At 39.8% G+C, this 22900-nt stretch overlaps 1 protein-coding gene across 3 annotated transcripts in view; it reads right to left on the bottom strand.

Moving 5' to 3' along the window:
* Positions 1–14113, bottom strand: part of STX17 (syntaxin 17) — a 68609-nt gene extending 54496 nt beyond the window's left edge. The window contains exons 1-2 of one of the 3 annotated variants that reach the window (XM_055427147.2): positions 14043–14113; positions 2537–2722 (exon numbers count right to left, since the gene is read on the bottom strand). In XM_055427147.2, coding sequence (XP_055283122.1) covers positions 2537–2659 — 123 coding nt within the window. In that variant the 5' untranslated portion in view covers positions 2660–2722; positions 14043–14113. The other 2 variants (XM_055427148.2, XM_055427146.2) reach the window with 2 other exon arrangements.
* Positions 14114–22900: the final 8787 nt, after the last annotated feature.

Raw genomic sequence — 22900 nt, 5'->3', positions numbered from 1 at the left:
GAATACAACAGGAGATATTAACTGAAGAGAAACTTTAACAACATTTTGGAAGCTGGAAAGAGAATGGACATGTTGCAACTGACTTAGTAGAGCAGAGAAAGTTGAAACCCAGGGTTGCAGAAGGGGTGGAAAGTAGGAGAGAACGGCAGTGAGAAGTAAGCCAAAGGAACAGCACTGTTCCAGAAAGACTCAGTAACTAGAGGTACCACAACCAGGTCATCAGGAGAATGTGTATGGTGGGGCATGCTACACAGTAAGTTTTCCCAAAAAATTCTATAAAATGAAACAAAGAAAATTATGTTCAAAGCTTATTATGTTGTTGGTCCCATTATCTATGCTTAAGTCTATTCCATGTTAGATAAGAAATCCGAAATGCTAACACTTCAAATTTCAGGATTACATTCTAATCAAGTCTATCATGTGTAATAAAACATAATGCTGAAGGACCTATGGAATATAGTCCCAGGTGTCCACAGCACACTACTCTCATTGTTTTCAGATGTTGCACAATCACTCTACTAAGGCTTACCTTCAATTTCCCTTCAGTCTGACTTTCTCCTTTTAAATTCATATTGGATGACTGATGGCTAACATAATAAATATTTTATCTTTCTACACCCTTCCCTCAAGAAGACTATCTCTTTTTGAAAATGAGGCACTGTTAAGACACCTGGACTCTAAATTTAGTTCTTAACTCTACTGTCCAAAGTAAAGGCAGTGGCTTTTTAATGTTTTTACACTGCCAAAAAGTATCTACTAAAATATGCTATTCAAACTTATATAGATTTAAAAAATCACCATTAAAATAAACTAGAAGTCCTAGAAATAGAATGATCAAGATTATGGACTAAAACATAGCTCAGTGTAAGTCTGACTGCTTAGCTTCAGACATCACCTATACAGTAAATTATAATTATTCTGATACCATCTAAAAGGTTCTCAAAAAGTAAAATTTTCAGAAAATACTACAGGAAAAACGTTCTGGCAGAAAAAGATCTATATAACTCTAGAATAATTTATTTCTGAGGTCTGGCACAGCTAATTAAATCAGTAACAGACCTGTTTCTATCCCCACCCACCTTTCTCCCAGGGTTCTGGCCTTTCCATCAATTATTGGGTTGTACATGTGGCTAGGATCTGAGGATAATGACAGCAGGCATGTTTGTGTAGAATAAATACAAGAAAGGGGCAATTTGCCAAAGGGAAAAATGTCAAAAACAAAACAGGACAAAGAAAGAGTCTTAATAGACCACAGTCCACTTATTTCTTCCTTTCAGAATCAATTCATTTGCCAAATTCTTATCATTGTTAACTGAACACTTCAACATAAGCTCAGGACTTTGAAACACACCTTATCAAACCTCCCACCCAGATATGATTGATCAAAAGTAAACAACTCCATTTCCATATGGTTACAGTGCTAAAAGAACAAGCCTTCCTTATTAATCAAAGCATGGAATCTTTATTTCTGCTCATGACAAGAATAACCTGTGTACCAGACAACCCCTTCATCCTTAAAAGTCATAGTACTTATCATGGAGAAAGAAGAAACTAAAAGATTATGAAATGTTAATCTTGAATTCTGTTCGTATTTCCATTGAAATTTTCACCTTACTTTTCTTGGCACTTACTTTCTAAACTTTTACAGAAGACTTAAGTACTAGAAAGACAGTTGGTATCCATGGCACTCTTCTTACTTGTATAAGGTACACAGTTGAGGGTGATAAATACTGTTTATACTGAAAGGCTTAATGACCACTTCCACTCCCACCCACTCCCAGCCAAAAAACATCTAATGGAGGACCTCACAACTTAAAATTTGTACTGGGGGAGGTTCTCTTGAGAGATCAAATACCACTGATTTGTCCCACAGAAAATAAGACAACACAACCTGTCAAATCCATGTTCCCATAAATGCCACAACCACTCCATCAGACCCCAGTCAGGCCAGGTTCTATGCAACCTCCACCAAAGTCCCCAACACTAGTTCTTCCCCTACCTATCTCCTAAGCTAACCTCTAGCTAATTAATATTTGGGCTTTGGGGTTTCCTCAAAGGGAAGCCATGAAGCTGGGAAATTCTCTCATATCAAACAATGATTTACCTCTTTAATCCAATAGCACTTGACAAGGACAAGAGTTACTGATGAACACACCCTCACAGTTAAGAAAACCTGCCACTGGGTGAATGAAATTTGGGCAAGCCCTTTAGCGGAAATCCATTCATGTTATAGTCAACTATCAAACAAATTCTAATTATTAACTGCTTAATTCATCACTGTGTACAACTAAAAAGGCATAGATTCTATTCTTATATCTTTTCATTAAAAAAGGAATAATATGAGAGGAGTATTTGCGGAACAGAAAAAATGAACAATGTTGCTAAATCAACAGGAGCTAGATGTTTTAGCAAAGTCTCTTCTCTGGTATTTTCAATGTAGGTGAAATGCACAACAAATATAAATCAGAATATGTAACTGTTTCTTTAGTATAAAAAGAAAAACCTGGAAAAAAAGAAAGAAAATGAAAAAACTCACCTTCTCAATATTTATCTGGTGCTTTCTTAACCTCTCCAGATCTGTTGGAATTACTATCTTAGTAAATTTCTGGATAGCTGGTTCAAGACGCCGTAATTTCACTTTTTCTTCATCTTCAGACATCCTAAAAAAATGCTGTATCTCTCCTACTTGCAACAATTATCTTCTCCACTCATGTAGAAAAACCTAAAAGGGAAATATTTAAGAATTTAAAAAATTAATTTCCATTATTTTAAAAAAACAACAATTAGGTAACTTTATAATATATTCTGAACACATACTCAACTTGATGCTGAACCTGAGTGACTTGTTAACAAACTTAAAATATTTTTTAAATTTATTTATACTAATTAGAGGGTAATTACTTTAAAATATTGTGATGGCCTCTGCCATACATCAACATGACTCAGCCACAGGAATACATGTGTCCCCTCCCTTCTGCACCCCCTTCCCACCCTCCTACAAGTCAGGTATATTCACTTTAGAATGTTTAGAAACTAGGAAATAGAGAATAAAACAAAATCAATGATCATCTCACTTATAGTTAGCTACTCTTTCCATTTTTCCTCCCTCCCATCCCCCTATTCTTTCCATTTTGATGTATGTCTTTATAGGTCTTTATAATATAATGTATGCATATATTTAAATAACTTTTCTTTTTTTTTTTCAGAAAACCAGAAGCATACTGTTCAAGTCTTCATCACCCAATGTATCTTTGACAGTGAATAATGTTTTCTAAACAGGTGTCAACTTGAAAAATTTGAAGAAAAAATTTTATTCTTAACAGTTCTGCTGTATCAAACTCTATTTCCAATATATATCTAATTATACACTTAAAATATAAAATGCAACTCTTCTCATTGATGTTCTTTAAATTGCCTCTTCCCTTTCTTACAGAGTAATTAGCATTGTCTATAATCAATACAGGGCTTCCCTGGTGGCTCAGAGGTTAACGCGTCTGCCTCCAATGCAGGAGACCCGGGTTCGATCCCTGGGTCGGGAAGATCCCCTGGAGAAGGAAACGGTAACCCACTCCAGTATTCTTGCCTTGAGAATCCCATGAACGGAGAAGCCTGGTTAGGCTACAGTCTACGGGGTCGCAAAGAGTCGGACACGACTGAGAGACAGAATGGATAATCAATACAAGTAACCAGTGACAGAAATGGAATAAGAACCCAGTATTCCTGAGAGTACAATCAAAAGCTCTTTCTAATTCACCAGTAGTTTTTCTACCAGTGTTGCAGAGAGTCTAGGGTTATGTCTTTGGGGTCAGGGTAGGTGATGATAAAAGCTGTCAAGTGGGCAGGCTCCACGACCCCACACCTGCTTCAGCTTCAGAAAATGTTGTTTAATTAATTTCATAAATTTGAACTTATTTGATTTTATGTAAATAAAGGTCTCCACTGCCTAAGAAAGCTTGAAAACCACTTCTGTACATCATGTTTTCATGCTATCTAATTAGCCACAATCTCTCCCATATTAAAAATAAATAAGTTGACTATGTTAAATCCCATTGTGTTATGGTATGCTAGACTGGAGTGCATAGGGATAAGGGTTCAGGACTTTGAGGAGTCACTGAATCTTTACAAAAAACTAGGACTATTTTTTAATTATTTCAGAAGATAGAGTCAATTGCTTTCATGAAACTATCAAAACACTCTATCACTCCACAAACATGAAAAACCATTACTTTAAATAATGTTTCTCTCTTTGAAGTGTTGGTTATACAAATTATCTTATCCACCAGAAACTTTGTCTTTACATTTGATCTAAACTTAAAAGCAGAAAAGGAAAATCTCCAGCCACCACAAATAAAGAGTCTAACAGCTACAGTGGTTAGCAGACATGAGAGTGCACAAGAAAGTTCACTACCAAAAGAGCTGGTCAACAGACCCAACAAAATGGGAAAATTCACAGCTCAGGGTCTAGAGATAATAAAGTAATCTAAAAATGAAATTAAAATTGGTACATTTTAAAATAAAAACATAAAGAAAGAAACAGAATTTTTTAAAAAATTAGATATTATGAAACATTAACAGGCCAATCTGAAAATAAACCAAGTAAAAATTCTACAAATAAAAACCTCCAAAGGTGGGCTAAATAGTAAATTTTGTAGCTGAAAAGAGAACTATTGGCTGTAAGCTATCAATCAGAACAAAGGAAAAAGGAAAAAGAAGATAAGCAACATAAAGGATAAAATGAGAAGCTCAATAACAAGTAGGAGTCACATTTCCAGTGGTCATGTATGCATATGAGAGTTGGATTATAAAGAACGCTGAGCACCAAAGAATTGATGCTCTTGAACTGTGGTGTTGGAGAAGACTCTTGAGAGTCCCTTGAACTGAAAGGAGATCCAACCAGTCCACCCTAAAGGAAATCAGTCAAAATATTCATTGGAAGGACTGATGCTGAAGCCGAAACTCCATTACTTTCATCACTTGACGTGAAGAACCGACTCACTGGAAAAGACCCTGATGCTGGGAAAGATTGAAGGCTGGAGGAGAAGGGGATGACAGAGGATGAGATGGTTGGATGGCATCACTGACTCAATGGACATGAGTCTGAGTAGGCTCCAGGAGTTGATGATGGACAGGAAAGCCTGGCATACTGCAGTCCATGGGGTCGCAAAGAGTTGGACACAACTGAGCAACTGAACTGAACTGAAAAGGCACTATTCAAAGAGAATATGCTAAGAATTAAGATGTAAAATTTCAAATTGAAAATGCATATAACCACCAAGTAGCATTAAAAAATACAAATTTACCAAAATACACAGATGGGAAATTTCAGAACATTATGGAAAAAGAAAACCTACTTTAAAAAGCAAAGCAGATATAAAAGACAAACTAAAACAACAAAAGCAGCAAACTTTTCATCAAAGCAACATGGCAAAAGACAGAAATATCTTCAAAGTGGTGATCTAATATACATCCAGATTAATTATTATTTAGAAGTGAGAGTAAAATAATCATTTTCAGACCTACAAAGACCAAGTTTATTACAAAGCCCTTTATTAAAAGAACTACTGAAAGGCATGATTTAACAATAAAGAAAATAAACCCAAAGGAAAGGAATGGCAAGGAGCAAAAAAATATACTGTTACTGGGTGAACAAAGGAAGGCATGAATAAAAGAACAAATGAAAGATTTATTTTGAACAATCTGCTTAAATATAATAAAAATGTTTCCATGTAATTATTTTTCTATGTTTTTTTATAGCACCATAGTATCACATTTTATAGATGTTCAATGATTTAATCATCTAATGTTGTCTATTTAGGATGTTTCCAATTTTCCCCTATTATAAATTACACCACAGTGTAATTACCCTCCTTACACTTAAGTCCATACAACCATCTATGATTATTTCTTTAAAATAAATACCTGGAAGTAGAATTAACAGGTAGACACATTTTTTAAGGCTTTTAATATTAGAAGTCCCAAAAAAGGTTGTGCCTATTTACATTCCCACTAGCAACATATCTAGAGAAGGACATATCAAAGTGTCCATTAATCTGGATTAAAGACTTAAATGAAAGACCTGAAGCCATAAAGCTCCTGGAAGAAAACACAGACAGTACACCCTTTGACACTGGTCTCAGCAATGTTTTTAGATCTTTCTCCTCAGAAAAGGGCAAATAAACAAACAGGAGTACATCAAACTAAAAAGCTTTCTCAGTGAAGGAGCCCATCAACTAAACAAAAAGGTAACCTACTAAATGAGAAAAGATATTTGCAAATAATGTATCTGATAAGGCATTAATATCCAAAATATACACAGTGAAAGTGAAGTTGCTCAGTCGTGTCTGACTCTTTGCAACTCCATGAACTGTAGCCTACCTGGCTCCTCTGTCCATGGAATTTTAATTCGCACAACTCAATATCAAAAAATAATCCAATTAAAAAATTGGTAGAGGATCTAAATAGACATTTTTTCCTAGGAAAGACATGCAGATGGGAAATAGACACATGAAAAGATTGTCAGTATCACTAATCATCAGGGAAAAGTTAGTCAGAACCACCTCACACCTGTCAAAATGGCTATCATCAAAAAAGACAAGAAATAACGAATGCTGGTAGCTGGCAAGGATATGGAAAAAAGGAAAGCTTTATGCACTGTGGTGGGAATATAAATTGGTATAACCACTACAGAAATCAGAACGGAAGTTACTCAAAAAATTGAAAATAGAACTGTCATATGATTTAGCAATTCTAATTCTGGGTGTTTATCTGAAGAAAATGAAAACAGTAATTGAAAAGATATATGCACCCCTATCAAATTGCCAACATCCGCTGGATCATGGAGAAAGCAAGAGAGTTCCAGAAAAACATCTATTTCTGCTTCATTGGCTATGCCAAAGCCTTTGACTGTGTGGATCACAATAAACTGTGGAACATTCTGAAAGAGATGGGAATACCAGACCACCTGACCTGCCTCTTGAGAAACCTGTATGCAGGTCAGGAAGCAACAGTTAGAACTGGACATGGAACAACAGACTGGTTCCAAATAGGAAAAGGAATACATCAAGGTTGTATATTGTCACCCTGCTTATTTAACTTATATGCAGAGTACATCAAGAGGCACGCTGGGCTGGAAGAAGCACAAGCTGGAATCAAGATTGCTGGGAGAAATATCAATAACCTCAGATATGCAGATGACACCACCCTCATGGCAGAAAGTGAAGAGGAACTAAAAAGCCTCTTGATGAAAGTGAAAGAGGAGAATGAAAAGTTGGCTTAAAGCTCAACTTTCAGAAAACAAAGATCATGGCATTCAGTCCCATCACTTCATGGGAAATAGATGGGGAAACAGTGAAAACAGTGTCCGACTTTATTTTTGGGGGCTCCAAAATCACTGCAGATGCTGATTGCAGCCAGGAAATTAAAAGATGCTTACTCCTTGGAAGGAAAGTTATGACCAACCTAGATAGCATATTAAAAAGCAGAGACATTACTTTGCCAACCAAGGTCCGTCTAGTCAAGGCTATGGTTTTTCCAGTGGTCATGTATGGATGTGAGAGTTGGACTGTGAAGAAAGCTGATCGCTGAAGAATTGATGCTTTTGAACTGTGGTGCTGGGGAAGACTCTCCAGAGTCCCTTGGACTCTCAACCAGTCCATTCTAAAGGAGATCAATCCTGGGTGTTCATTGGAAGGACTGATGCTGAAGCTGAAACTCTAATACTTTGGCCACCTCATGCGAAAAGTTGACTCAATGGAAAAGACCCTGATGCTGGGAGGGATTGGGGGCAGGAGGAGAAGGGGATGACAGAAGATGAGATGGCTGATGGCATCACCGACTCAACGTACATGAGTCTGGGTAAACTCCGGGAGTTGGTGATGGACAGGGAGGCCCTGGCGTGCTGCGATTTATGGGGTCACAAAGAGTCGGACATGACTAAGAGACTGAACTGAACTGACACTTCAGTTTAAAAAAATTTTTAATGTCCATTTATTTGTACTCCAACCAATACCTCATATTATCATTCTTCTTAGACATTCAACTGGTGACAAAAATGGTGTCTCTTTATTGTTTTATTTTGCATTCTTTAAATTATTAATAAGATTGATTTATTATCTATTTGCATGTCTTCTTTCATCAACTGCCTGCTTGTGCTATAGGGAATGTCTTTCTCTTATTATATATAACACATAATAGTCTTATAAATTATCTATTACTTGTCTAACATCGTTTCCTAGTTTATCACATTGCCTCTTGTGTTTTCTTCCACTATGCAGATTATTTAAGAAGCTATCTTTATATATACTATTACTCCTATCAAAATGGTTTTGATAAAGTACCTGGTATTCAAACTGGTATTCCAATGCTAAAGGAACTAAAACATGTCTTCACATGTCTCTTCTACACTACTTCTAATCCTATCACTCTAGTCAAACAGCACAATATGCATAGCATATTCAGTTCAGTTCAGTCGCTCAGTCGTGTCCGACTCTCCGCGACCCCATGAATCACAGCACGCCAGGCCTCCCTGTCCATCACCAACTCCCGGAGTTCACTCAAACTCATGTACGTTGAGTCGGTGAGGCCATCAGCCATCTCATTCTCTGTCGTCTCTTCTCCTCATTACAAGCGTTTTATTTGGCCTTCCTTTAGTCTCTTTCCCCTCTCCAATTTTCCCCCATAGATTACCACCAATTAATATATCTAAAACACCAAAGGCAACATGCTTCTCCTTCCAACAAACACTTCCAAGAGTTCCCTATTAACTGAGCAAGAAAATACAATGTTCATAAGTAATCCACCCACGCTATTGAAATATCACCCAATCTCTACTTTTGGCTTTGCAAGGTACTCCCTCTGTCTGCTACTGCTACTGCTGCTGCTAAGTCACTTCAGTCGTGTCCGACTCTGTATGACCCCATAGACGGAAGCCCACCAGGCTGTCCCTGAGATTCTCCAGGCAAGAACACTGGAGTGGGTTGCCATTTCCTTCTCCAATGTGTGAAAGTGAAGTCGCTCAGTCGTGTCCGACCCATAGCAACCCCACGGACTGCAGCCTATCAGGCTCCTCCATCCATGGGATTTTCTAGGCAAGAGTACTGGAGTGGCTTGCCATTGCCTTCTCTTTTATAGCCCATCTGCCTCCCAAATGTATGTAGCATTTGAGATACAACTCAAATGATTCCGCTTTCTCTTCCATTAATCAGTTTTCGGTGTACTTGACAAACCCCAATTATTGACTATTTGGCTTATCTTCACTGTTCCCCTATGCTATAATGACAGCTTTCTTTTTCAGATTCAAAAAGTGCTATTTCCAGGTCAGAGTACATGACTTTGCCCCTCAGCATTTTGTGCTGAAGGAAAAACCTGCTGCCTCATAAGGGCCATCTTTCAGGGCAGACGTTCTGGCCAAGAGCTCCTGAAGAGACTTTTCCATCTCCTGGTTTCCTTCTAGACAGTATTTTTTTCCTTCTCTGCACCATTTCCATTTCTATAAAAGTATAATAAAATGTCTATATAAAACTAAGAAGAGGACATAACACTCAAATAACTGCATAAGGTATGGTGTTACTGAAACAAAATTGTCCAACAGTGACTCTGATCACAAAGTAGCTCAAATAACATTTATAAGCTATTAAGGGAAGGTCTTAATTCAATACAAAATGTGGTTTAAGAGTGTGACTAAATAACGAGTTGAAAATATTTTCAGCATTTCTTGATTTTTCAGTCAAAAAACTGGGAAATATTTCTGGTATAATTCAAACACAGGATACAAAATATGTTTACATTAACATTACAAATATTTAAAACATGCCTACGAAAAAGCTAGTGGGAACACAAAAATGACTAATTTCCCAAACTTCTGCAGAGTTGTATTACTTTTGACTTTTTTTCAAGTGTAATAGAATATGTGGGGCAACAGAATTGTATCCTGACCAATGATGGTGGATACACAATTAAAATACATTTATAAAAACTTACAGAACTGTATACCACAAAAGGTGAAATTTTGTACATTAAAAAACAAAAACAACAAAATTTGGGAGAACCCACAATGAGATACAAACTATAAAAAATAAACTGTATTACAAATGAACACCACACTGAAGGAAGTGGTGGAAGAAAATAACTAATATAGGTAACTTTATAAAACAGATGCTGGACACTAGTGTCTAGATACGAGATACTGGGCTTCCCAGGTGGCACTAGTAGTAAAGAATCTGCCTGCCAATGCAGAAGATGTAAGAAACGCAGGTTCAGTACCTGGGTCAAGAAGATCCCTGGAGGAGGGCATGGCAACCCACTCTGGTATTTTTGCCTGTAGAATCCCATGGACAGAGGAGCCTGGTGGGCTACAGTCCATAGGGTCACGAAGTGTTGGACATGAGTGAAGTGACTTAGCACAGCACAGCAGAAACTGGATAACACAAGGTTAAAGACAAAAAAAAAAAAAGCTACAGACAACTCTACTGTTCTCTAGTTAGTAAATTTGTTTCTCATAGGACTATGGGTTAGGAATTCTGAACTAACAACACATTATGTGTATTACTAGGATTGAACAAATAAAATATTTTGTAGACACAAAAGCCAGATTTCTCACTGTTAAAGGGAGAAGTTATAAATGAGGGGCAAGACTAAAATGAACAATGTGGTATTTTGCTAGAAATAGAAGTATCAGAATAAACTCCAGTTTAAAAACATACATATATACAGACATATATATATATTACATGTGTGTGTATATATATCCGTTCCGTTCAGTCGCTCAGTCGTGTCTGACTCTTTGCGACCCCGTGGACTGTAGCCTACCAGGCTTCTCCGTCCATGGGATTCTCCAGGCAAGAATACTGGAGTGGGTTACCATTTCCTTCTCCAGGGGATCTTCCCGACCCAGGGATCGAACCCGGGTCTCCCGCATTGGAGGCAGACACTTTAACCTCTGAGCCACCAGGGAAGCCCACATAAAAATAAAATATCAATCTTTGTAGATGCATGGGTATATGTGTGTGTGTGTGTGTATATATATATATATATATATATGCCTGTATCTCCATGACATATACAGATATACAGTTGACCTTTGAACAATATGGATTTGAACTTCAAGGGTCTACCCACAGTGGAATTTTTTCAATAAATACTACATGATCTACAGTTACTTGAATCTGCAGATACAGAACTGCAGATACAAAAAGTCAACTATGGAACCTAAGTGACTTCAGATTTTGGTATCTGCTGCAGGTCCTGGCGGAGAAGGTAATGGCAACCCACTCCAGTACTCTTGCCTGGAAAATCCCATGGACGGAGAAGCCTGGTAGGCTGCAGTCTATGGGGTCACACAGAGTCAGACACGACTGAAGCGACTTAGCAGCAGCAGTAGCAGAAGGTCCTGGAACCATTCTCTTGGATACTAAGGGATGACTGTATAGCTAGCTAGAAATACACACATTTATACATATAAAAGGGGCTTCCTTAGGTGGCACTAGTGGTAAAGAATATGTCTATCGATGCAAGAGACACAGGAAATGCTGGTTTGATACCTAGATCAGGATGATCCCCTAGAGGAGGAAATGGCAACCCACCCCAGTATTCTTGCTTGGAGAATCCCATGGACAGGAGTCTGGTGGGCTACAGTCTATAGAGCTGCAAGATGTTGGACATGACTGAGGGACTGAGCATGCATATATATAAAATACAAACACACACACACACACACACCTTCCTAGATGTCTTCTGCCAGGTACTAGAAACAATGATACGCCAGTAGCAATGAGCACACCTAGGGCCCAGATCCTTTGGTGTTTAAATAGTACTCTCCAAAAAAAAACCAGGGGTCTTCGGAGAACTGGTGGATTCCAGGATAGGGAAAATGTTAAGAGAAGCCTGGGGCATCTTATGACGCCAAAAAGTAAGGCAGTTTAAAAAAAGGGGGGGGGGATTAGGGTCTATTAAAAGGGCACAGGAAGCAATCTGAAAAAAACTTCCAATGGACGAAGTTGGAACAACTTGAGACATAAAATAAATAACAAAAGTGTAGGAAAATAACCAATAGAAAAATAAATGAGTCGATACGAGTTGACTCACTGGAAAAGACTCTGATGCTGGGAAAGGTTGGGGGCGGGAGGAGAAGGGGACGACCGAGAATGAGATGTCTGGATGGCATCACCGACTCTGTGGACATGAGTTTGAGTGAACTCCGGGAGTTGGTGATGGATAGGGAGGCCTGGCGTGCTGATTCATGGGGTCGCGGAGAGTCGGACACGACTGAGCGACTGAACTGAACTGATACAAAAAATTAATAAATAAATAGGATAAAGGGACAGCTCTTCCTTACTGAAAAATTCCAATTAATACATTAAGAAGGAATGGGGAAAACATCACAGTAATAATTACTGAAGGCAAGATCCACTGATGGATGCTAAAATCAGCAAATTAAAGTTTGAGGGGAAACAGAATATCTCAATGGTTTAAGAGTTCTACCCCAAGATACTAACTAAATACAAAGGGGAAAATAGTTATTTTACATTAGAGAATCCCAGCAGATACCACCTTAACCAAGTGATCAACAGTAGTGTCATTTCATGCACTCCCTTATGATAAACTATTGAGAAGGGCAAATACACTTCAACAAAAATATACAACCTTAATCTCATTCTGAGAAAACATCAGACAAAGCCCAACTGAAGGACATACTACAAATAACTGACCAGGACTCTTCAAAAGTGCAATGGTCATGAAAGACAGGAAAAGACTTCAAAGTTGTCACAGATTGGAGACTACTAAGGAGGCATGCAAACTAAATGCAACGTAGGATCTTAGATTGGATCCAAAACAGAAAAAGGCCGTTACTATAAAAAGTGATGAAGTCTGAAGAAAGTTAGTGATTTAGTTAATAGTGTTGTACCGAAATTAATTTCTTCCTTTTGGTAACTAACTGTATTATAGTTACATAAGATGTTAACATTAAAGGAAACTGTAAACAACTCAGATACTTTTGTAACTTTTCTGTAACTGTAAAATTATTTCAAAGTGAAAAGTCTTTTAAAATAATATGTGAACTGTTTCACATAAGACAGGTCAAACATTTAGAAGTCAAAGAACTGCAACCATATTCACGGCACTTAACACTTGGGGCGGGGGTGAGGTGGGGGTGCCAGGTGCTTTACAAACTTAACCTTGAGTGCTTACAACTATTACCAGCTGAGTATCATACTACTCAATAAGGAAAAAGTACTGGGATATTAACCAAATTACTTAAGGTTATTTATAAGCGAAAAATCCCGTTTCTCAGGAAAAGTCCAAAATTGCAGGCAATGCGCCCTTCCAAAAAAAGTGATGAACACCTCCCCACATCTGCCCACACCGGTGGCACCAAATTCCCTCAAGCATGTCGCCTAGTGTCTCTGACTGGGGGAAGGGGTACTGACTTTGGAAAGAAAAGTCAAGGCCCTTGGACCGACCTCCCGTATCTGTTTTCTGAGCCTCCGATTCCGAATTTTAAAAAGGGGGGGACTTGGATGTGGGGCTTTCTGCGATCCACCGCCCTCTCGCCGGCCTGGCTGACAGGAGGCAGGCTCCCACCTCGAGCCCCAGGACCTCCCCTCACTTCCCTCGAGCCTCGTACCGTCCCTCGCAGTGTCATCCACCGCGCACCTGGGCCACAGAACCCAAACGCCGTCTCCCCTCACTCCCGCCCAGGAACAGGTGCCCGGGCCAGCCTCTGGACCGAGACTCCGGCTACCCTGACGAGCTGGGACCCACAGCGCGTCAACGGGCAGGGCAGAAGACGGAAACTTTTCCACCCCGAGACCCGGGAGGCCGTCAAGCTCGCCCGGTCGGCCGCCTCCTTATACCCGCTTCGAACAGCGCCTCCACAACCGAAAACGCCACTTCGAGAAGTCGAGTAGAGACCCCACAGCGCTCGCACTTCCGACCTGATGCCCTGCTTCCTGCGGGGTGTCCCTCCCGCGCCCGGTGCTGGCACCCTGCCCACCACTTCGGTCACGGCCTGACACCCCTGAGGCGGCCTCTCGAGAGCCCCTTACCTCCCGCCGGGGCGCTGGAGGCTGGTAGGTACGCAGGGCGCAGGCGCAGGGGTGACGGGGGCGGGGCGTCGCGATAGGCGGACGGTGCTCCGCCACGCCCCCTCCCGCCCACGTCCTGCCTTGAGGGGTGTGACCGGCACTCCAGGATGTACAAACGCGGTCGCCACTCTGGACTGTCTAACAAGCTGGTCTTTATTTGTTGTGGGGCAGTAACACTGGAGCTAGGAGGAAGGAGAAGCACAATTGCTTTTTAAGTCTGTTCGTTGTGTTTTAAGTGTGAGAGAAGTCACATATATAGAGCCTTTTACATTTTGCAATATTTTTCTGTCCCATTTTCTGCTCTTCTAGGAATTTTACTGGTGGGCTTGCCGGATGCTGTTACCTTTTTACGCATACAGAAACTGAAGCTCAGAGAGGTTGTACCTTCTCCCTGTCGCTCTTCCCCCAACCCCCCAAGCCCCAAATCCTCTGAGGTGGACAGGGCACAAGTTTAAACGTAAAAGGGACAGAAACTGAAGTTCAGACTTGTGTTTTTCCTCCCAAATAGGTTAGGCCTTTAATGCCAATGTCGTTGTTCCAGTTTTATAGATAATGAGACTGAGGCTCAACAAAGAGTTTCCAGTGACTCACTCCAGTTCAGCCAGTTAGTGACAGAGTTGGAACTTCAACTGGGTTTCCTAATTTCCTTCTCAAGTTCTTGCAGATATACCAGCTGCTACCAATGAATAAGCAGATGGTTGGCTTTGAAGCCCTGTCCAGTTCACAGGTCCTCCCCCCGGACGACTTCCAGATCGAGCCTTTTCAATATGTATTTGAATATTCAAATGAGTTGCTCAGAATGTACCCACTGATTATATTGTCCTCAGAAGTAATAGCTTAGGAAACAGCTTTTACGATATTCCAGTGAAGTGGGGATAGAGGTCGAAATTGGGGACCAATGACTATTAGGGCTCTAAAAGAATTGCCTTGAAAGGCATTTCTAAAATAAAGCAGAAAATCTGCTAAGCATTTCAGGTTTTCTTTGTGGGTATCATGAATGCTGAATTTTGTTGTTGTTTTTACCCTAGGAATGAGGTGCTTATAAGATTTTAATTCTAAAGAGAAAAAATATTAGGCAATACCATGGGAAAATGTTTTCATTTGTCTTTTATGCAAGGGTCAGTTAAACAAGAGCTACTGAAGTAAAAGTCATTTGAGTTAAGTTCTGCAACAGCTACCTCAAGCACACCAGGGCGGTGTGACACACAAGGATTGTAAACTTGAACCTAGCCTTCTAGGTTTTTATGTATATATTTGCTATAAGTCAGGTATGTCAGGGTAGCTGGATAGAACATTTTTATAATTACATTTTTTTATTTTTAATTGAAGGGTAATTGCTGTATAATAAATAATGTGTTAGTTTCTGCCAAACATCAACATGAATCAGCCATACATATACCTATGTCCCCTCTCTGGAACCTCCCTCCCTCCTCCCTCTCCATCCACCCCTCTAGGTTGTTACAGAGCACTGGTTTGAATTCGCTGAGTCACACAGCAAATTCCCATTGGCTGTTTTACATATGGTAATGTATATGTTTCCATTTTACTCTCTTCATACATTCCACTTTCTCCTTCCTCTACCCTGCCCCGTATCCATAAGTCTGTTATCTGTGTCTGTGTCTCAGTTGCTGCCCTGCAAATAGGTTCATCAGTACGTCTTTCTCGATTTCATGTTGTTGTTGTTCAGTTGCCCAGTCATGTCCAGCTCTTTGCAACCCCATGGACTGAAGCACACCAGGCCTCTCTGTCCCTTACCATCTCCTGAAGTTTGCCCAAGTTCATGTCAGTTGCATTGGTGGTGCCATCTAGCCATCTCATCCTCTGATGCCCTCTTCTTCTGCCCTCAATCTTTCCCAACATCAGGGACTTTTCCAATGAGTCAGCTGTTTGCATCAGATGACCACAATACTGGAGTTTCAGCTTTATCATCAGTTCTTCCAACAAGTATTCAGGGTTGATTTCCCTCAAGATTGACGGTTTGATCCCCTTGCTGTCCAAGGGACTCTCAGGAGTCTTCTCTAGATTCCATATATATGTGTTAATACACAGTATTTGCTTTTCTTGGATAGAACTTTTTAACCTAACAGTTTGTTAGCTTGATTTATGATCTTTAAATATTTAGACATATGGTGTGTGGACCTCCTTTTGTACTCTTGCCTGGGCCCTGAAGTTGTTAGGAGCAGGCCCTGCTGCTACCAGCCAACATTTTCCTGAGGTCATATAAAGCAGGAAGGACAAACAAAACAAAACAGCAATAATAAATGGAAAAGAAAAAAAATATTCTTTTTAGGTATTATGATTGCTTACTTGGAAAACCCGAGGAATTAATTGAAACAAGGAAAGTGGCTAGAAAAATAGCTTTCCTAAATAACAACCACCTATTAAAAAATGTAATGAGAGAAAAGATCAAATAGCAGAATTTAGTTTGTATTTGTAAGGAATTGAGTGAACTCCGGAAGTTGGTGATGGACAGGGAGGCCTGGCGTGCTGTGATTCATGGGGTCGCAAAGAGTCGGACACGACTGAGCGACTGAACTGAACTGAACTGACAGGAGCTATTTGAAGAATTAATACTAGCTAAAGGGGGTAGGAGTGAAGGGAGGGAAACTCTGGGGGTCATGGATGTGTTCATTATCTTGCTTGTGGTACTGGTTGCATGGGTGTATACATGTGCTGAAACTTACCAGATTGTCCACTTTATATGTGTGTTTACGACTTGTCAACCATACCTGAATAAGGCTACTTCTTGAGGCAAGGTGTATATTTTCATTTACTTAGAACCTAGCACCTTTCTTGGAACAGACTAAGGAAACAAGGTATATACACTATATGAAGTAAGATCCCCTGGAGAAGGAAATGGCAACCCACTCCAGTATTCTTGCCTGGAAAATCCCATGGACAGAGGAGCCTCAGGGGGTTATAGTCCATGGGGTCACAAAGAGTCGAACACGACTTAACATCTAAACCACCATCACATAATTTTTCCACTATCATACAGCAAGTATATGGAGAAACTGAGAATCAGATTCAGATTTGGCACAGTAATATAGACCTCCTAGGTTATCTTCCTAGCCCATTCCTTTTCTGCAAACTGTTTCTCCCCCAACCCCAGATCTGCAGGCCATCAGCAGATCTGGTGGCACTTTATACAGGTGACCATATGCTCCTGACCATAGCAAATTGGTCTAGGAGCAGACCCCGGACCCAAACTGGAACAATAAGAATCTGGAATTGGGACTAGGATTCTAGCTTCACTATGGTTTGTTTCTTGAATGGAGAAAATGCTCACAGAGGAGCTCCTGGTGGCTGTGTTTTTGACTCCATAAACTGCTGAATCAGAGGAAGCCATGCTGCTCATAGAGTCGATTTAAAATTGTGGAGAGATGATTGTATGTATATCCTAGGTCATGTTGTTTAAAAAGATTTTTTTAACTGTAGGCCATGTGCAAAAAAACATATGAAGCCATTACCTTCACTAAGTTTTTTCTGTAGCCATGAACTACTGAAATATCTACTGCAGTTCTAAGCATATTCTACTTCTTGGTGCATTCTAACATTCCAACCATCTTGTGAACTGAGATGAAAAAAGGTTTAAAATAAAGTGATAATAGTGGCCACCTTTAGCGTTAGACTGGGGATTCCTTCACAGCTCAGTTGGTAGAGAACCAGCCTGCAATGCAGGAGACCCTGGTTTGATTTCTGGGTCAGGAAGATCCCCTGGAGAAGGGATAGGCTACCCACTCCAATATTCTTGGGCTTCCCTTGTGGCTCAGCTGGTAAAGAATCCACCTGCAATGTGGGAGACTTGGGTTCGATCCCTGGGTTGGGAAAATACCCTGAAGAAGGGAAAGGCTACCCACTCCAGTATTCTGGCCTGGAGAATCCCATGGACTGTATAGTCCATGGGGTTGCGAAGAGTCAGAAATGACTGAGTGACTTTCATGTTCACTTAGCGTGAGATTAGCTGGGAGAAAATGTAAGTAACTTTCTGGGGTGCTGGAAAGGTTCTCTATATTGATCTGCTGTGACTACATGTGTAAAAATTCATCACCTAAGATGTGTGTATTTTGTGTGAGTTATACCACAATAAAATAGAAAGAGCTAGCAATCTTTGATTTAAAACAAACAAAAAGTAGTCAAAGATACTTCCTTAATATCACTTCTATTATTTCTCTTTGAAATAGTGGTGAAATAGCAGCAGTAATCCTTACTCTCTTTAGAGACCTTCACCCCCTTAGAATATAAAATGAAAAGCCACAAAAGAGATTGAAAGAGGGGTGGGTGACAATGATAAGATACACAAAAAAAGAAACAGTTTGCAGCACATTCAAATTTCTAGTTACAGCTCAATCCTGAGGTTTAGTTTAACGCCATCACTTAGGTCTGGTTATACCCCCAAGCCTCCTAATCCCCTGCCCCACTCCAGCTTTCATGCCTTTCATATTGGTTTTTTTTTTTCTTTTTTCTTTAATTGCTTAAGCTAGCTCAAGTGAACTACTTTCAAACAAGAGAGTTCTGTTGTAAACACAAAATTCCATTTGTTTCTATTATCTTACAATATCATCTTAAACTTATATACAGTGTTCACCAGCTTTAGTACTTAAATCTTTTCACTTTCTGCTTTAGCATCTCCCCCTGCCCCCCATGCACACACTGTCACCCAACAATCTGTGACTATAGGGACCTTGTTTTTGTTGTTATAAGTCGCTAAATTGTGTCCAACTCTTTTGCAACACCATAGACTGTAACCAGGCTCCCCTGTCCATGGGATTTCACAGGCAACAATATTGGAGTGGGTTGTCATTTCCTTCTCCAGGTGATCTTTCTGACCCAGGGATCAAACCCATGTCTCCTGTTTGGCAGGCGGATTCTTTACCACTGAGCTACCAGGGAAGCCCAGTAGAGACCTTGCAGCAAACCAACGGGAGTGAACTCTGCAGGCAAGGAACAACATTAGAATTCTCCAGGTATCAGCTATTCACTACTTAGGAATTTGATAATTATTTAACACGTAGAATAGCTTAAATGCCCAGACACCTGTCTAAAGACTCCTTCCCTACTTTTTTGTTCTTTTAACTATCTTTATTATTCTCAGAACTTTGTGCATCCAACAATTGTTACACAGGGTAGTATTTATAAAACCATGCTTAAAGAACTTTAGAGGCAATTTAAACAAATTTCAAGGGTAGTTTTAACATCATCATTTTTGCTTTATCAGTGACTTTAATTCCTTATACACACACCGCTTACCATCCAACTCACCTTCAAGATGCAAATTTATACTATGCTCACAACTAAAACACAGTAAACTTACTTAGCATTAAAATCATATTAGAAGTGAAGAAGTGAAGTCACTCAGTCATGTCCGACTCTTTGTGACCCCATGGACTGTAGCCTGCCAGTCTCCTCCATCCATTGGATTTTCTAGGCAAGAATATTGGTGGGTTGCCATTTCCTTCTCCAGGGGATCTTCCTGACCCAGGGATTGAACCAAGGTCTCCCGCGTTACAGGCAGACTCCTTAACGTTTGGCATTTTACAAGGCACCTTGGATTTTGTAGTACTTTAGTTATTACTTGATAGATATTCCACATGAACCCAACCTTGCTTTCTGACTTTCTCATTATTCCTCTTCAAGCATACTCTGTTCTAACCAAAATGGACTCCTTAGAATTCTTCATCCCAGTCTTTTTCCCCGTCCTACTCTGTGCTTTCCACCTGAAATATTCTATACTAATTTTCCTTCCTTCTCTGCACATCCAAAACCCACTCATCTTCCTATCAGTTCAGTTCAGTCCCACAGTCGTGCATCTTCCTATAGTCCCTCCAAAAGTGACCTCTCCTAATTTTTCTGGAATTTCTAGTTTTAAGGCCTCCACCCACTAAACACCCAGCTTATAATCTGATTCTTTTTTGACACATCACTGTCTTCATTTTATTATAGTAATCTGGTGTCTTGTTGCCACCTCCAGTGTTTTTCACCCTTTTCACTGTCATGACACAAATAGAAAATGATATTTATAAAGCAAAACTGAGAGAGAAAGCTACTCTCAGCTGCTGCCACTGGTTCAGTTGCACTGGGAGCTGGAAAATTTAATACTTCTGTACACCTATGACATACTCAAGCAGAGGGGTTGAGAAGCTGTCTTGAACTGCCCCATGTTAGAACACAAGGTCCCTGAGGACAGTTTCCATGTTTGCTTATCTCAGTCTCCACCTACAGATTCCCGTTCAGCGCCTCCTACCTGTGATAAACAAATAATTGAATAAATGTAAATTTTCTTTTACAGGGTTCTGAGACTTTCAGTTTCAGCTCTGACATGTAAAGAACTTAAAGGTCATTACTTCCATCCTTACAACAAGAAAAAAAGGTGAATAAACTTAGTAAATTACCTTTCTTGGACTCATAAGAGAATTGAGGTTCAGGGCAAACTGAACCAAATCTGGAAAGGTAGGAAAATACAGAGAATCACAGAAGATTAGCTTACCTGAAACAGAAGCCCCTGGAGCCTTAAGCTGCTGGAAGCCTTTACATAGTAACTTTGACAAATCCTTTGAGGAGGAGTGTGGACTAGTATGAGAGTTAGAAAGTATTGAGGCTTGCAGTCTTAAGGGGGAACCACATATATTCATGAGTTTCACCTCCAGGAAACTCATCAGGTTCTCATGGTGAAAAGCCAAGATAAAATCCTCATGTTTCTGGTAGAGGAGGGGAAAATAAACTATTATGAAACATATGGAGCCTTCTCTGTAGCCAGAGGCTTAAGGTGGTGGTGGGTGGAGGGCGGGGTTGGTTTAGTTACCCAACTCCCAAGTGTCGTAGCCTTCCTGTCCCTTGAGGGTCAAAGTCCAAGGACACAAGACAACTAAAAGGCTGAAAATCAATTATAGGTAAATCATAATTATAGAATGCTTCCACCCCCTCAACCTTACTACCACATCTATAGTTCTCCAGAATAATAACAGCAGATTAGAGTTGAAAGAACTTCAAGTGCAATTTCTAAAGGAATTTTTAGTGAAATTCAGACAATAAGGACTCTGGAGGAAATTGAAGCCTGCTACCCACCAGTACAGCAAACATTAAACACAGCCCAACTCCTAGCCAAATTAATGTAAAACCTCACACCAAAAGCCTGTTCATCTCAGTTAACAATACCTGATGCAACATGTTAGTCACCAAGTGGTGTCCAACTGTGCAACACCATGGACTGCAGTGCACCAGGCTTCCCTGTCCCTCACTGTCTCCTGGAGTCTGCTCAAACCGTTGTCCACTGAGTCGATGATGCCATCCAACCAACCACCTCATCCTCTGGGGCCCCCTTATCCTCCTACCCTCTATCTTCCCCAGCATCAGGGTCTTTTCCAGTGAGTCAGCTCTTTGCATCAGGTGACCAAAGTACTGGAGTTTCAGTATCAGTCCTTCCAAAGAATATTCAAGGTTGATTTCCTTTGGGAAATATATAGTTGTGAATATATATTATAAACTATAGAAAAATTACTAAAAAAGGTTAAAAAGAAATGTAATTGATATACCAGAGAGGGTGAGAAGGTAGCAGCAGAGAAACAAAGAACAAGTACAGAGAAAACAGTTATAAACAGGGTAAAGGGTCAACCAACTATTTTATTAACCACTTTACTTTTTAAATCTACTCTTTTTGTTTGTTTTGTTTTGTTTTTGGCTGCACCAGGTCTTAGTTGTGGCATGCAGGATCTAGTTCCCTAAGGACAGAATCTGGGGCCCCTGCATTGGGAGTTTGGAGTCTTAACCACTGGACCACCTGTGAAGTTCCAGTAACCACCTTGAATATGAATGCTCTGAATATATCCAGTTTTTTGTCAGCATAATTGTCCGAGTAAACAAAAAAACATGACCCAGCTATATGTTTTCTGCAAGAAACCTGCTTTAAATGTAAAGAAACAGGTTAAAAGCAAGCGAATGGAGAAAGATATGCCACACTAATGCTAACAAAGAGTACCTATATTAATTTCAGACAAAGCAGACCTCAGGACAAGGAAAATTATCAGGGGCACTTTACCTAATAATAAGGTGTTAATTCTCCTTTACAGTCCTTAACATGTATGTACCTAAAAACAAAGCACCAAAATACATGAGACAAAAACCTGATAGAAAGGCAGGGAAAAATACAGTGCCTTATAAGTAGCATATGAGAGCAATAGTGCAAAAATTGAGTTCATGAAAGTTGCCATTTCTTGCAGGGGCAGCATGATTGTCACAGAAGAACTAAGAGAATATAACAACAGGGCAAAAGGATTTCCAAGACACCAAATATTTCTTGATTCCTGTTGGAGAACCTCCTGGGGCTCTCTTTTACAGGATTATAGAACCTATCCTCAATCTTTTGACAACTGACACTCTCACCAGTAAACCTTTTAATCCTCCAACTAGAGAAATACATTTAAGGGATAGGAAATCCACAAAATTCACAAAGAGGCCACCCTCCCTCTTCTCAGCAGGGCAAGTGCCCAAATCTCATTGTCACACCCTTTAGGGGATTTTTCCCTTCTGTAGGCCTCAATGGATTACAGGAGTTTTTTGAATGGTATTTATATTTCCTCTAGCCAAAGACACATTAACTGTAATATTTCTTTGGCAGATTACTACTAAAGAAAGAAATGTTGCTTGCTCCATGGAAATAAATTGATAGGTTCAGGAACTGTCATTCTGCTTATATAAGTGAATGCCTCAGAAGATAAATGTTTCAAGCCTGAGCAAATGGTTTTAAATATGGAAAAAATGTCCTGAATTCCTGTACTTAAACATTACAAGACAAAATTGGTAAGTTTGAATCTTTCTAACAC

This window comes from Moschus berezovskii, chromosome 7 (genome assembly GCF_049115385.1).
Source record: "Moschus berezovskii isolate FMDL1 chromosome 7, NW_MosBer_1.0, whole genome shotgun sequence".
NCBI classification, from domain to species: Eukaryota; Metazoa; Chordata; class Mammalia; order Artiodactyla; family Moschidae; genus Moschus; species Moschus berezovskii.
The sequence above is the reverse complement of the archived record's forward strand: the minus strand, read 5'-3'. Positions and strand labels throughout refer to the sequence as shown.